Source organism: Pongo pygmaeus, chromosome 7 (genome assembly GCF_028885625.2).
Source record: "Pongo pygmaeus isolate AG05252 chromosome 7, NHGRI_mPonPyg2-v2.0_pri, whole genome shotgun sequence".
NCBI lineage: Eukaryota > Metazoa > Chordata > Mammalia > Primates > Hominidae > Pongo > Pongo pygmaeus.
The window spans coordinates 57746336-57763144 of record NC_072380.2 but is presented as its reverse complement, the minus strand read 5'-3'; the positions used below and the strand labels follow the sequence as shown (position 1 = coordinate 57763144).

The 16809-nt window shown below is 42.1% G+C and overlaps 1 protein-coding gene across 1 annotated transcript in view; it reads left to right on the top strand.

The window, feature by feature from the left end:
- The window catches only part of LOC129042606 (carbonic anhydrase 13-like), a 38440-nt gene extending 21863 nt beyond the window's left edge, over nt 1–16577 (top strand). Inside the window, exons 5-7 of the mRNA XM_063668748.1 lie at nt 843–905; nt 1416–1571; nt 13736–16577. Coding sequence (XP_063524818.1) covers nt 843–905; nt 1416–1571; nt 13736–13855 — 339 coding nt within the window. The 3' untranslated portion in view covers nt 13856–16577. The remainder of the gene's footprint in view (nt 1–842; nt 906–1415; nt 1572–13735) is intronic.
- The last annotated feature ends 232 nt before the right edge of the window (nt 16578–16809 follow it).

Here is a 16809-nt window from a genome sequence, read left to right as displayed (position 1 = left end):
ACAATGACATATTGTCCCAATGTGCTCACTGGTTTTTAAGAAAATTTTATTGTATTTCCTTTAATCTAATATTCACATGTGGTTAGACAATTATTGTCATCATACCTGGGAACAGGTTGGGCTTCTCACCTCCCTCTGCCTCCACATTCTTGTAGGCATGCCCCTTTGTCACACCCCATACCCTCCATGTCTTGTAACTCATGAACAGAGAATGCTTCATGGATGGTAACAATTCCTTGCCTTTGGACACCAAGTAGGGGTGGTTGCAGCAGGATCCGCGTGCTTTAAAACCTTCAGGTAGATTCAGAATACCTGTAATAATGAAAAAAGGGTCATTTGTGTATCTATAATTTATGATGAGTTTGCTTATGATGATATATTCCCTTGATTTGGGACCTCAAATAATTTTAGGCTGCAAGTGTGACATGTTTGCATCTAGTATTTTGATGCCACCATTGTCCATTTGAATTGAGGGGCTGACTGTTACATCTAGCTTAGTAGTACAGGTTATTTGTTAGACTGTCTTATGCAAAGTTTCTCTCAAGTTAACCTACATCTTAAACACTGATAAAACTTAACAAATATTAAGCTGTTACTATTAGTTTTGGGACTAAGCTGAAAGTTCAGTACAGGAACCCTGTAATATTATCTTGTTGTTCAGATCCTTCTGGTATGATACGGCCGGCAGGTAAAAGAGAAGCTTTGTTATAGAACAATCACTGTATGTTCTGTGCTGGCTAAGGTATTTTTTTAAAAAATAATTTTAAAATAGTGGCTGAAATTGAGTGATTCAGACTTGATCTGCTACAGTAACCATTTCCTTTGAAATTTCATGTTTTTAGATTGGTGAACCTAATTCCCAACTGCAAAAGATTACTGACATTTTGGATTCCATTAAAGAAAAGGTAAAATGAATTACTATTTGTTAATAATTAACACATTTCTTGTTCTCTCCCACAGTCTCTTATCTCCCTTGAAAGACTTAGACATACGCTGCCTGCTTTGAAGTTTGCAACCTACTTGATGAAAAAAAGCAGAAGTAACCTATTACCATTTATCTTTTGAATGTAAAGGTCTTAAATTACCTAAAATAAGCATGAGTAAATATACTTATACATAATTAGTCTCTGGTATTATATTAGAGTAAGCCTTTAATTGTAACACATTTAAGGGACCACTTATATTAAAACAAACCTTATGCTTCTTAAATAAATCTATGTGTTACTTTATCTAAAATTTTTAAGATGAGGATAGATACTTTTTTAAAGATACTAAAGGAAGATACTAGATAATTCTAGATGCAGATATTCTATATTGTTTATGGAATTATAATGGATGTGCATGGATGTATGTTTTTTGAAGTCTATGTAAAGCCATCCCATTGTAATTTGTGGGAATTCTGTATGTTCCCCCAGGGTAAACAAACTCGATTCACAAATTTTGACCCATTGTCTCTGCTTCCACCATCCTGGGACTACTGGACATATCCTGGTTCTCTTACAGTTCCACCTCTTCTTGAGAGTGTCACATGGATTGTTTTAAAGCAACCTATAGACATCAGCTCTCAACAGGTACATCATCTCTTCCAGGTTGATACTGATTCCCTCAGAGGAAACTGGGCTTTTTTTTCTTTTTTTTTCAACCCTGCCCTTAATTTCTGCTGTGTTTTGAAGTCTGTGTTTTCCCTTTATTCATCAGATGGGTGGTTGGGCTAGATGAGATCTATGTCCCTTTCGTATTTGACCTGTGATTAGATGATTTATTTGCCACTTCTTAGAAATGTACATAGCAACACTGATGAAAGTGAAGCATCATTTTGAGCACTATAATCATTTGCTTTGGTTTTGTTGCTGTTTGTTTGATATGTGGATATAAACAGGCTGAGATACAAACAAAAAACGGGGATATAAACAGGCTGAGATACAAACAAAAAAATCAGAGAGAGGCTACTTATAGAAGGCGACATTTTTCTTTCTGACCTTAGTCCCCACACCTGCTTCTACAAATTTCCAAGTGAAACTTGAGGACAGTGATTGGTGCAGTGCCCTAAGAAATGTGTGCCTGCTAAGTGTAATAAGTTGTTGTTTTGTACACTGAAAAGCTAGTTAAGTGGGTAGGCTGGGCACAATGGATCCTGCCTGTAATCTCAGCACTTTGGGAGGCTGAGGTGGGTGGATGGCTTGAGCCCTGGAGTTCGAGACCAGCCTGGGCAACACGGTAAAACCCTGTCTCTATGAAAAATACAAAAAGTAGCCAGGTGTGGTGATGTGTGCCTATAGTCCCAGCTACTCAAGGGGTTGAGGTGATAGGATTGCTCGAACCCAAGAGGTGGATGCTGCAGTGAGTCAGGATCATGCTGCTGCATTCCAGAGCAAGACTTTGTCTCAAAAAATTTTTTTTTGTTAAGAGGGTGGATCTCATTTAAGTGTTCTTACTAAAATTATAAGAAGAGAAAAGAGAGAGAAAGGGGAGGGGAATGAGAGGGAGTGGAGGAATTGTTGATCTTTTGGCATTTGTTGACAAAAACTTTTGTTGGGCTGTCTGAGGGGCTTAATGCTTAAGCGTTTGCAGAGAGGCTGTGGGGAGGCTCTTTCTGTGTAGACATCTACTCACTCATTCTTCTGTTAAATACTTATGGAGCTTCCCCTGTAGGCCAAGAGTCTGCTAGACTCAGGATATCCAGTTTGTCAGCCAGGCTGGTGTGGAGTCGGTGCAACCATACCTCACCCCAACCTTGAACTCCTGGGCTCAAGCCATTCATCTTCCTGCCTCAGCCTCCCACGTAGCTGGAACTACAGGTGCATGCCACCATGCCTGGCTTATTTTTTTTTGAAAAATTTTGTGTAGACAGGGTCTTGCATTATTGCTCTGGCTGGTCTTGAAGGGACCCACTTCTGGCCTCAAATGATCCTTCTGCTTCAGCCTCCCAAAGTGCTAGGATTACAGGAATGAGCCGCTGCACCTAGCCAGGATATCCAGTCTTTAATGTTCAGAAACTGTGCTTGGAGTGCTGAACCATGGGGCTGGCCAGTCTGGTGGGTGGATGCTGTGTGTTCTTGGATGCTGTGCTTCTTCACTGGTTTTGTTTTTATTGTTCTTTTTGAATTAGGTGCAGTATCTTAGCATGAACATAGTCTAGTAATTTTTGCAGCTAATAAAGTACACATGTACTGGGCTTGCCCACCTGCCTACCTGTTTATTTTTCCTCCTAATGATACCAGAGCTGGCCCACCTTTACCGAGATCATTTCAGGCAGCATTTCCCCTTGGGACACTGAACACATCCTTCCTTTTGTTGGGTGTTTCTCCTTGTTGACCTTGTCTTTAGGATTAAAGGCAAATAATAACCTAGTGTATACTTTTTTAAAACATTTTACAAAGGTCTATATAGAAATCCAGAGCTTGACTGACATGAAAACTCCTGTGAATTTTTTCTATCATTGTATCATGAGAAAAATGACCTGTTACTGATTCAGAGTCCTTAATAAGGAAATTCATTTTTCTCCCTGTCACATGCTAAATGGTTTACTTTTATATTTCTTTATTAAATTTGAACTGAATAACATTAAGAATGAATAAACTATAGCATCAGGGTAGTTAATAAGGGAATCATGTTTTCCCTCTATCTCAAGGACGCTGTTATTTCTTAAAGCCACTTGGAAAATAACTTTTTGTTTAGTTTTGTTTTTTGTTTTCAATCCACCAGTGATTTGGAAGAGAATATATCAAAATATATAGTTTAGTTCCTTAAAAATAATAAAGTTAACCTTATTAAAAATATCTACCTGCAAGTTTAGGAATTGTGAGTGCCTAGCTGAGGATTCACTACTTTGTCTTATTTGAGGCTCAATGGATTACTATTATCAATGTGGCTTTTATGCAGAGCAGTATATAAAATAATAGCTGTGTTTTAGAGTTCTGAAGTGATTGTTAATTCACTTTGGAGCATTCACTTAAATCTCCTATAGTAGGAACACTTTCATGTATTTTAGTTTTTAACCAAATTGAGAAAGTTATTTGAGTAACAATTCAATTTATTAAAATCTGATATTGTGGTGGTTTTAAAAGTTAAAGAATAAAGCAAAAGAAAAAAAATTCAGTCCCAATCTAACCATGAAAAAATACCAGGCAACACCCAGTCAGGGGACATTCTATAAAATAGTCAGTATTCTCAAGGTCGTTAAAACTGCCAAGGTCATCAAAAACAAGGTAAGTCTGAGATACTGTCACAATCAAGAAATGCCTAAGGAGATATGAATACTAAGTGTAGTGTTTTCCGGATTTTTTCCTAGGGTTTTCTCCACAATTTCTTGCCAAGTCACAGTTTGACCTAAGGGGCAAATCAGATGTTTTTCATTTTCTTTTTCTTGATTTAAGTCCATTTTTCTCTCTCAGAGTCACTCATTGAGGACTAAATTCTTAACTGCCATGCCAGTGAGTGATAAATGTACTATTTTCTGATCCTTTTGAAGACAAGTCTGTCATTTTCTCTGGAGGGACAGCTTCTCTTGCCAAGTCTCTTTGGGTTATCCTAAATCATCAAAATTGGGTTACTTAGCTGAAATTCAATGTGCAAAATACTTGGCTTTGTTTCTACTCTCCTTTTAAAGAAAAACAACTCTCTTTTGTTTATTATGATATTATTTGCATGCAGTGAAACTCATGAATTTTAAGTGTGTGGTTGCTGATTTTGGTAACTGTATGTAGACATGCTACAACTACTACAATCAAGATACAGTTCTCAACCACCGCGGTGGCTCATACCTCTAATCCTAGCATTTTGGGAGGCCAAGGCGGGTGGATCACCTAAGGTCTGGAGTTCGAGACCAGCCTGGTGAACATGGTAAAACCCCATCTCTACTAAAAATACAAAAATTAGCCATGCATGGTGGTGCGTGCCTGTAATCCCAGCTACTCAGGAGGCCGAGGCAGGAGAATCGCTTGAACCTGGGAGGCAAGGTTGAAGTGAGCCCAGATTGTGCCGCTGTACTCCAGCCTGGGTAACAGAGCAAGACTATATCTCAAAATAAATAAATAAAAGATAGAGATCTCAGCCAAAAATTTTCTGGTGCTCTTTTGCAGTCCTTTACCTTCTTCACCATAGTCCTAGGCAACTACTGATGTGCTGTCACTAGAATTTAAATGAGTCATACAGTAGATTTTTGTGTTTGAGTTCTTTTACTGGTATAATCTTTTTAAGATTCACCCATTTTATTTTGTTTTTTTCCTGAGACAGAGTCTGGCTCTGTTGCCCAGGCTGGAGTGGAGTGGCGAGATCTTGGCTCACTGCAACCTCTGCCTCCCATGTTCAAGTGATTCTGCTGCCTCAGCCTCCTGAGTAGCTGGAACTGCAGGCATGCATCACCACGCCCGGCCAATTTTTGTATTTTTAGTAGAGATGGGGTTTCACCATCTTGGCTGGGCTGGTCTTGAACTCCTGGCCTCAACTGATCTACCCATCTCGGCCTCCCAAAGTGCTGGGATTACAGGTGTGACCCATGGTACCTGACCCATTTCATTAATTTTTATTACTGTGTAATATTCCATGGTATGGATATATTATATTTTTAAAAAATATATTTCACAGTTGATAGACATTTGGCTTGCTTTCAATTTTTGGCCATTATGAATAATAGCAATCCATATATGGATATTAGGAGTAATTTGCTCACTTTTGTGTGGACACATTTGTATATGTCTTGTGTCAATACCTAGGACTGGAATTACTAGGTCATGTTTGGTTAATTTTGTAAAGTACTATTATATTGTTTTCTTTTCCTTTTTTTTTCTGAAGGAGTCTCGCTTTGTTGCCCAGGCTGGAGTGCAGTGGTGTGATCTTGGTTCACTGTAACCACCACCTCCCGGGTTCAAGAGATTGTCCTACCTCAGCCTCCTGAGTAGCTGGGATTACAGGCACTCGCCACCACACCCAGCTAATTTTTGTATTTTTAGTAGAGACAGGATTTCATCATGTTAGCCATGCTGGTCTCAAACTCCCGACTTCAAGTGATTTGCCCACCTTGGCCTCCCAAAATGCTGGGATTACAGGCATGAGCCACTGTGCCCAGCTGAGTAAAGTACTACTATATTGTTTTCTAAAGTGGCTGTGTCATATTAAATTCCCACCAACAACATATGAGATTTCTAGTTGCTTCATACCCCTGCAAGCATTTGGCATTGTCAGTTTTTCTAACTTTAGGTATTCTAGTGGGTATGTGTGTGATTTTAATTTGCATTTATCTGGTGACCAATGATTTTGAACATTTTTTATATGCTTATTGGCTATGTATGTATCTCCTTTTGTTAAGTATCTGTTCAGATTATCTGTCCATTTTTACATTGGGTTGTGTGCAAGAGTTCTTTATATAGTCTGGATAACAGCTCTTTCTCAGGCTGGGCGCAGTGGCTCACTCCTGTAATCCCACTGAAAGATTCTCCCCGGGGCCTGAAAGCTTAAGGGAATGAATAACTTTTCCTTCCTCAGGCCCAGTCCCAAGGCGCAAGGCCACTTGCTCCAGCAGCGTGTGTCAGCAAGATAGCAGAAGCAGGAAGAGAGCTGGCGGGAAGACACATACCCCCTGAAGATCTACAGGGAGGCAGTCTGGGTACTATGTCGCAGTCAGATCAGACTGGGACACTTCCTGTTTACAGAGGACTGTAAAACTCCTGCCCCGTCCTCACTTGGGGCTGACGCCATAGGCCTCAGCCCGTCTGCACCCAGGGATGCAAGGCTCTTGTATTGTTTCGAACCACGAGAGCGCGCCAACAGACAACACGAGGTGGTGTGGAGCAACCGGCTGTTTTAATGAATGCCTGGGTGCAGACGGGCTGAGGTCTAAAATGGCGTCAGCCCCAAGTGAGGACAGGGCAGGCAGGGGTTTTATAGTCTCCTGTAAACAAGAAGTGTCTCAGTCTGATGTAACTGCTGCGTAGTACCCGGATGGCCTCCGTCTCGGTCTTCAGAGGGTATGTGTCTTCCGGCCAGCTCTCTTCCTGCTTCTGGTATCTTGCTGATGCACACTGCTGACACCAGTGGCCTTGTGCCTTGGGACTGAGCCTAAGGAGGGAGGAGTTATTCACCCCCTGCCCAGCTTTCAGGACCCGGGGAGAATCTTTCATTCCTGTCTATTTGGTTATAGAAAAAAGGAAAAGCGATGACTTTCTCAATAACTACTTCAGGCATGACACAGGGGTGGCGTGAGCACCTTGGAAAAAGAAAAACTTAATTTTTGGGGTATTCTTGAGTGAAGGGTTGGTATCCATCATGTCGCTGTAGCAGGAGCATCATCTGGATTGTTTGGTGGATAGTGGGATAACGCAGGGGAGAAGCAGGAGGAACCCAGTGATGAAGATTACTGTCCCTACCAGTATTTTAAATCCTCCTAAATTAGAGAACCACCCTCCTAGAAGGTTTGTTTGGTCCCATCCCTCCCAGGTTTGGACTGATACATGGGCTACTTTTCTGATGTTTGAAGCGATTTCTAGAACCGCTTTTCCGTTATCATCTATGTTAAGACAGCAATTAGAGATATTAAACTTACCATAGACCCCACCTTCTTCTGCTAGTAAGTAGTCTAGTGGTAGCCTGTTTTGTTACGAGAACATTTCTAGGGCTGAGGCGGTTTGGTTAGTGATTATCTTTAGAACAGCTGGTAGTCTAATTGTTCTATTTAGCATATATATGGAAGTGCAATAACCCCCATGAACCATCCTCAGCCCAAGAGGCAGGACCGTAATATTCCATGATCCGTTGCGGAGGCCACTCGTCCTCTTGCCATCTTTGGCTCCCTTCTACCTCCAAGGATCGTTTTTCTCTGGCTAGGTTATCATACACAGGGACTCCGAGGATGTTGCCCGCCTGCTTTGAAAGTAAAAAGAATCCAGGTTTAATTGTGCCTAGGAAGCAAGTACCTTGCTAGGGATAAGGTAGCCATGAGTATGCCTGGGTTCCACATATCCAAAGGAATCCGTCAGGGGCAATCCATTGGAGGCTGGTGTTCATAGGATTGTCCCACAGTGCACTTAGGCTGGGGTATGCCTCATAAGGGTTGTGGTGTTTGTACAGTATCAGGCCTTTTTTGACAAGACATAATTGAGGTAGCTTAAGTTAGAAGGAGACCAAGCTCCGTGGGGTAATTTTGGCCACCCCTCTGCTGTGGAGGCGTTGACTGTTAGGGTTTGGTGACAGGGGCTTTCACCTCTGGCATGATGAGTTTTATCATTCCACTTGCGGGATATGCACACCGTCCCTGTTACTGGAAGTGTCCAGGACTGTGCGCATTCCTGAGGAGTGAAAGTGAGGCTGGAGTTTTGGGATGCTAGTAAGTAAGGGGGAATGTCTATCCCATACCGTGGCCACTGTTGACTCATACGGGCTTCCCTGCATACCTAGCAATTGGACACATTCATGGTAAGGACGATGCGTTCTCCTAGATCTACAAACAAGTTTTTTCCTGCCTTGGGAAGTGATACATCTGCTTGTAGTTTTGTATAAAGGGATGGAAATGCCACGGGTGATTTTGGAGGGGAGTTGTTGGCTTTTGTTTTGGCTATAATCTGTTCTCTCCTTGTATCCTCTAGCACTTGAGTTTTTACTCCCCGTTGTCCATTTGTGGTGAAGCAAAGCCACTGCTTACCTTTTGGACAAATAGTCCCATTACGACTGCCAGATACTCCTAGATTTTTTACTTTATATTAACTTTTCCCTGATTCAACACATTCCTTGATTAAGTTTCCATAACAGGATTTTTCTATATAAGTATAGTAAGTAAAGGATTGTCGTATTTTTCCTCCATAGTGGAAAGACTGATAATGAGAGGTGATAGTGTGCTGGCAGTCCTCGCAGCCCTTGCTCGCTCTACGCGCCTCCTCTGCCTGGGCTCCCACTTTGGCAGCACTTGAGGAGCCCTTCAGCCTGTGGCTGCACTGTGGGGGCCCCTTTCTGGGCTGGCCAAGGCCAGAGCTGGCTCCCTCAGCTTGCTGGGAGGTGTGGAGGGAGAGGCGTGGGCGGTAACTGGGGCTGCCGGCGGTGCTTGCGGGCCAGCGCCAGTTGCGGGTGGGCGTGGACTCGGTGGGCACCGCAGCGGTGGGCCGGCCCGCCTACCCCGGGCAGTGAGGGGCTTAGCACCTGGGCCAGCAGCTGCTGTGCTCAATTTCTCGCCGGGCCTTAGCTGCCTTCCCGCGGGGCAGGGCTCAGGACCTGCAGCCCGCCATGCCTGAGCCTCCCCCCCACCTCCGTGGGCTCCTGTGCGGCCGAGCCTCCCCGAGAAGCACCGCCCCCTGCTCCACGGTGCCCGGTCCCATCGACCACCCAAGGGCTGAGGAGTGCTGGCGCATGGCTCTGGGACTGGCAGGGAGCTCCACCTGCGGCCCTGGTGCGGCATCCACTGGGTGAAGCCAGCTGGGCTCCTGAGTCTGGTAGGGACTTGGAGAGCATTTATGTCTAGCTAAGGGATTGTAAATACACCAATTGGCACTCTGTATCTAGCTCAAGGTTTGTAAACACACCAATGAGCACCCTGTGTCTAGCTCAGGCTTTGTGAATGCACAAATCGGCACTCTGTATCTAGCTACTTTGGTGGGGACTTGGAGAACATTTGTGTCTAGCTCAGGGATTGTAAATGCACCAATCAATGCCCTGTCAAAATAGACCACTCAGCTCTCTGTAAAATGGACCACTCAGCAGGATGTGTGTGGGGCCAGATAAGAGAATAGAAGCAGGCTGCTGGAGCCCACAGTGGCAACCCGCTGGCGTCCCCTTCCACACTGTGGAAGCTTTGTTCTTTTGCTCTTTGCAATAAATCTTGCTGCTGCTCAATCTTTGGGTCCACACTGCCTTTATGAGCTGTAACACTCACCGCAAAGGTCTGTAGCTTCACTCCTGAAGCCAGCGAGACCACAAACCCACCAGAAGGAAGAAACTCCGAGCACATCCGAACATCACACGCTGCATTTAAGAACTGTAACACTCACGGCGAGGGTCCGCAGCTTCATTCTTGAAGTCAGTGAGACCAAGAACCTGCCAATTCCAGACACAATAACACTCACAGCAGCTCAGAGGGGCTGCTGTGGACAGTAGGGCGGGTACTGATACCAGATGCAAGGCTCTTGTAGCACTTCGAACCCCGAGAGCACGCCAACAGAACACGAGGTGGTGTGGAGCAACACGAGGTTTTAATGAGTGCCGGGGTGGAGACGGGCTGAGGCCTAAAATGGCGTCAGCCGCAAGTGAGGTTGGGGCAGGGGTTTTATAGTCCTCTGTAAACAGGAGTGTCCCAGTCTGACATGACTGCTGCATAGTACCTGGACGGCCTCCCTCTCAGTCTTCAGAGGGTATGTGTCTCCCAGCCAGCTCTCTTCCTGCTTCTGCTATCTTGCTGATGCACACTGCTGGAGCAAGTGGCCTTGCACCTTGGGACTGGGCCTGAGGAGGGAGAAGTTATTCATTCCCTTAAACTTTCAGGCCCCGGGGAGAATCTTTCACCCAGCACTTTGAAAGGCTAAGGTGGGAGGATCACTTGAGGCCAGGAGTTCAAGACCAGTCTGGCCAACATAGCGCAACCCTGTCTCCATTTAAAAAAAAAAAAAAAAATTAGCTGGGCGTGGTGTCACCTGCCTGTAATCTCAGCTACTCCAGACGCTGAGGCATGAGAATAGCTTGAACCCAGGAAGCGGAGGTTGCAGTGAGTCGAGATTATGCCACTGCAATCCAGCGTGGGTGACAGAGCGAGACTCTATCTCAAAAAAAAAAAAAAAAGTGATTCCTTGGGCCTTTTTAGAAATTCCAGTTCACAAGTTTGGGGTAGGGTCCAGGGATCTGAATTTTTAAGAATGAACTCAAAAGTATTTTCATTCAGGTGCTTTGGGACCACCCCTCCCAAAACTGGCTTAGAGTGAGACATGCGTGTGCACGTAATAGATCCATCTAGGAAGGTTAGTTAGAACTGCGTGGGCAAGGGGCTTGGAAGCCATGCTGACACATTTGTTTTGGGTGCCTACAAAAATGTTAGAAATGTGATGTATTATAGGGATGTATTTGGAAATATTTACACTAAAATGATACGATGTTTGGAATTTGCTTAAAAATAGCCTAGTTTGGGTAGGATGGCAAATGGAAAAAGAGCTTTGGTGGGAGAATGGATGGAAAAATTGGCTGTGTGTTGAAGCTAGGTCGTGGATTCCTGGTGATTTATGATGTTGCTTTTTCTACCTTTGTGTACTTTTGAACATTTACATAATAAAAAGTAAATTAAAAGGATAGGGGAAAATAAGGAAACAGAAAACAAGTTTCTCTGTGGTTAGTGCATGGCTTGTCAAGATGGCTTATTTATTGAAACTTCTCAGCTACCCCTCAAGTTTCTCATCTGTAAAAGGGGATAATTATATATTATTGACAGGGGTATTTTGACTGAGGTAATGTAAAGCACTTAACACAGTGCCTAGTCCATTATGTTCCATAACAGAACTTATTTTTATTATTACTAAATTTTGGCAGGCAGTGGAGTGCTATCAAAGAGGTTTGAGCATGAGAGTGGCATAAAGCTGTTTACAGAACCATAGAAGAGTATTTTAGCTTATTGGAGTTGCTACACAATGAAATTACAGTTTCAGCATTAGAGTCAAGGAAACCAGCAAAACAGGTCATACCTGCTTCAGCCTCAAGGCTGAACTGGGAACATTTCTACTGGGAACCTGTAGGTACTGAGTCAGCTTTAGTGACAGAGGTGCAGCTTTGCTGCCTGAATAAGGCCTGGAACCACATAAGGGGACAAGACTGGTGGGAACCAGCCAGAGATGTGCATTTTAAGGCCAGGGCAGTATTGGAGGACACCCAGAGCCAACAGAAGCAAATCTGAATGGGGACTGGCAAATACAGGGTCGACCTAACTGGGCTAAATGATTGTGAGACCCAGTTATAAGGGGAAGGGGTTTGGCGAGATATCAGTACAGGTCTAGGGACTCTTACCAAAATACACAGGCTGGGCAGAGAAAGAGCTGAAGTCAGATCCAATTCTAGACTGGTGAGCTGAAAGTGCTGCTGGGACAGGGAGCCATGATCAACTTTCAGAGGGGTTGAACTCCCAGAGGGGCAGGAGCTAGGGTTGTGGGAGAAAAATAAAGCCAACATCTTCAGAAGACTCAGCGGTATCACTGTGGAGGCAGGTTGCTTGATGAGGCCTGTGGACCCATGCTTTAATTCAGGACTCAGAATTCCTGCACAGCCACCTGGAATGACCACTTCAGACAGACCTGGATTGTTATGATCTGCAGAAGGCTAGGTATCTTTCCTATGGTCTCAGAGGTTAGATTTTATTAGCCTCTGCTATTTGACTTGACCAGAGATTCTCTTCAGCCTCATGTGGTTTTAGCTATAATGATCTGGTCTAATGAAACATGAGTAATAGTACGTTGTAAACATTTGTCTCCTTCCCATATCTGTACTTAAAAAGAAACACCTCAAAATGGCCGGGTGCGGTGGCTCCCGCCTGTAATCCTAGCACTTTGGGAGGCTGAGGAGGGCGGATCATGAGGTCAAGAGATCGAGAGCATCCTGGCCAACATGGTGAAACCCCATCTCTACTAAAAATACAAAAATTAGCTGGGCATGGTGGCACGTGCCTGTAGTCAGTCCCAGCTACTTGGGAGGCTGAGGCAGGAGAATTGCTTGAACCTGGGAGGTGGAGGTTGCAGTGAGCTGAGATCCTGCCATTGCACTCTAGCCTGGTGACACAGCGAGACTCTGTCTCAAAAAACAAACAAACAAACAAAACCCTCAAAATATCACATGTGGAAAACATGGTTGCTTGTATATATGATGGTTGATCCTATTGCCATAGAGCATGGTTATAAACTGTTGCCTATTTCTTATAAAGGACCTCTCTCTCCTCTGCCCCTGTCCTGGTTAGTACTGTACAAGAAACATTTTAGGCATCAGGTATTTGATGAAAACCGAAAGGATGTGAATTTGCTTGACTCTGAGATTAGATGGTTAACAAAATTTAGAGAATGTAGGTTCTCATTCCTAATAATTTGTCTTCATCAAAATAAAACAAACACCAAAGATTTTCTTTTATTAATTGACAGTATAATTTTGGTGCATATTTTTGAGAAGATAAAATTTTTAATTTTTCCAACTTCACTTTAGACCTGTACTAAATCTTAATAAATAATATTAAGCCACCAAGGGATTGTTAAAAATTTATAAAACATATTTATTATAGAAAAGTTTTCAGCAACAAAAAGTAGTGATGTAGGTTGATATGTATTGGCATGCAAAGATGGCTAGGATATATACTAAGTGAAAAAATTAGGTTTCAAAACAGCATATATAGTTGAGTTCATTTTTGTCATAAAATGTATGTATGTGTGTGTGTTTATAGATTGAAAAACATTGAAAAACATTGAAAAACATTCTCTGATTTCTAAATATTTCCTCTTTAGGAATAAGAAAATAAGAACATAAGAAATAAACCACACTCTAGATGTTTCCTCTTGTTGGCCAGGCTGGTCTTAAATTAAAAATGCTTATACATTTAATTTTGGAACCCGTAGGTATTTGTACAGTGATGAGAATTTAGCAAAAGAGTTGTTTTATTATATATGACATGTAACAGAAAATTTTCATTGCAGTATTTTTTGTTCCTGGTTATAGATATATCTTAATTCTTTATGCAGGGTAATTCGTTAATATTGGTGGGAATTTCTATGCTGAAGCTAACTCTTTTCTTCTTCTACAGCTGGCCAAATTTCGCAGTCTCCTGTGCACAGCGGAGGGTGAAGCAGCAGCTTTTCTAGTGAGCAATCACCGCCCACCACAGCCTCTGAAGGGCCGCAAAGTGAGAGCCTCTTTCCATTAAAAATTGTCACCAGTGAACTCCCCCAAACATGGCTGTGGAGAGACAATGAAACAAATCAAAGCACAAAAGTATCTGCCAACATCTCCTTTGTGGAATTCTAATTTATAGGAAACATTTTACTATGAGCCTCATTGTCACAAAGAAAACCAGATCTCTCTCTCTCTTTTTTATTTTTGTTATTTTTCTAGTGATAGAGTCTCACTCTGTCACCTAGGCTGGAGTGCAGTGGTACAATCTTGGCTAATTGCAGCCTCCATCTCCTGGACTCAAGTGATCCTCCCACCTCAGCCTCCAGAGTATGTAGGACCACAGGCATGCACCAGCATGCCTGGCTAATTTTTATTTATTGATTTTTTTTTAAGAAATGGGGTCTTGCTATGTTGCCCAGGCTGGTCTCAAGCTCCTGCCCTAAAGTAGGCCTCCTGCCTTGGCCTTTCAAAGTGCTGGGATTTCAGGCATGGGCCATCAAGCCCAGCTGACCCAGATCTCTTTGCTAACTTATCTGTCTCTTATTTGCACTCATGGATATTCACAGTAAGCATTGTTTGACATATATTAAAACCCATGAAATATGCCAACTTCAACCTGTGTGAAAATATAGTTAACATTGCAAACTTTAGAATGTATTAAAAATTTTACCTTGCCATAGAGACTGAATTAGTCACAGCTCTCAATGATGTTAGGTGGAAACTTATACCTCAAATGATAGGATTGTGATGCTTTTTTTGTAACAAGTGATTCTGCTTAATATTTTGTTATTCCAATTCATAAAAAGTAGGTTATGTTTTCCTATAAGGATAATTTTTGCAGTGATTATATTGCTAACTCTCATTGCATGATACCTTGAATAAAATGAACAATATAAGAGTTAAGGGCAATGGGATAAAGCTACTTAATGGGTCTCCTCCACTGATCAACAATATTCCATATAGTCTTGGTGAGGAATTCCCCAGGATATAAATGGCTATTTACACTGTAATGAATTATACCATATATAACATTCACTCAGTAATGTTAATAATGAACTGGCTAATAATTGACAAGATGCAATGCCTGCCAGTTTATGACATTAACATGGTTTGAAACTAACATATGACATAGTACCAGTGCAGTCAGAGCTGCCCTCAGACATGAAGAACATGTTGCCCATTTTTGCCTGGTGTTTTGGCAGCAAAGCAGGAAGCAATTTTGTGTGGGTCATTGTTCTGTCAATTTGTGGAAAAAATTACTTCAGTCTCATATAAGTATATAATGGGTCCGTAAACCCTTCAACCCATTTCCATGGCAAAACTCACTTTTCTTTTTATACATGACCCTCAGTCTCTTAATTTTATCAGGTGGAGCTTGATCTTAATTTTAACCTATTATCTTTTATTTTTGTTTGTTTTTGGTGGGGGATAAGAGTGGTGTTTCTTTTGCCCTTTCTGATACAATCGGAGGGACACTAAGCATTAACTTAATAACCACATTTAAGACTTGAACACATGCTACAATTTTGTCACCTCCTGACATAAGTTTACCTGAGTTTCCTTGATTTTGATGATTTGTTTCTTATATCTCTCTTCCTCTGGATGTAGTTTTTTTTTTTTTTGGATGGAGTCTTACACTGTCACCAAGGCTGGAGTACAGTGGCATGGTCGTGGCTGACTGCAACCTCCACCTCCCGGGTTCAAAGGATTCTCCTGCCTCAGCCTCTTGAGTGGCTGGGATTACAGGCACATGCCACGACACTCTGCTAATTTTTGTATTTTTAGTAGAGATGGGATTTTGCAATGTTGGCCAGGCTGGACTCAAACTCCTGACCTCAAGTGATCTGCCTGCCTCGGCCTCTCAAATTGCTGGAATTGCAGGCGTGAGCCACCACACCTGGCTTGAATGTAGATTTTAATAATTGAACTTATTCTGTAATGTTGATAGAATAACTGAGTATCAGTAAATTGTGTAAGAGTGATGGACACTGTTGCCTAAGGTGAGCTCCTGAAGAGTGAAGCTAATACTTTGGTCAATGTTCTTTTCCCCTCAGTGTGTAGTTTAAGGCTTTTAGAAGATTGATCTGTAGGAATTATTTAATGAATTAAATATTTAAAAAAATTTTATTTGATGTCTTTAGTAACTATCTCTCTGCTTGAAATCAAATACACTGTAAGTTAATATAACATGTATAATGCATTATCTTTTGAAAATAGTTTCTTTTTAAAGGAACGCTAATTAGTTGTAACTTGTAAAACCAAAAGTTCTAATGGTTTTTAAAAACCAGGGTTGAGTGGAAAAGTGTTTGTTTAGTTTGGAAAGACATGTGAATTTCCTAGTCAGGGAAAGAACCTGTTTTCTGGAAGAATGTAAGTTGCTATATCTGGAGAGGCATGTAGGACAGGGGTTCTAATTACTGTCTGTGAGAGTTACTACTTTGTAACTTATGGTTTCTGCTTCAGTATTTTGTCAGTTCTGTATTATAAATTGCAACTTAATAGACCAAAAATATCTATACAGCACTGATTTCCTTGAATATTGTGTGTTAATTGATACATCTCCCAGAGGCAAAAGATTTAAATGTGTGTTAAAAAGGTTATATTACCTCCTTTTTAAACAAATTAAAGAGTTGTAAATACTAGTATAGATCTCTTTTGTTTACCACAGCGTATGTTGATTTTATGATTGTTAAGCATTTCATATTTTAATTTAAATTGGATTAAACCACAATAAAGAAAATGAAACAAGCTTTCAACTGTATCAGGGCCGTGTATGCACATTACGTACAATGAGATTGCATTTTACACTTCTTTTTTACTTTTCTTTTTGAGACAGGGTTTCCCTCTGTCACCCAGGCTGGAATGCAGTGGCATGATCTCGGCTCACTGCAGCCTTGATCTTCTGGGCTCAAACAGTCCTCCCAACTGAGCCTCCCTAGTTGCTGGGACTACAGGTGTGAGCCACTACTCCCGGCTAATTTTTGT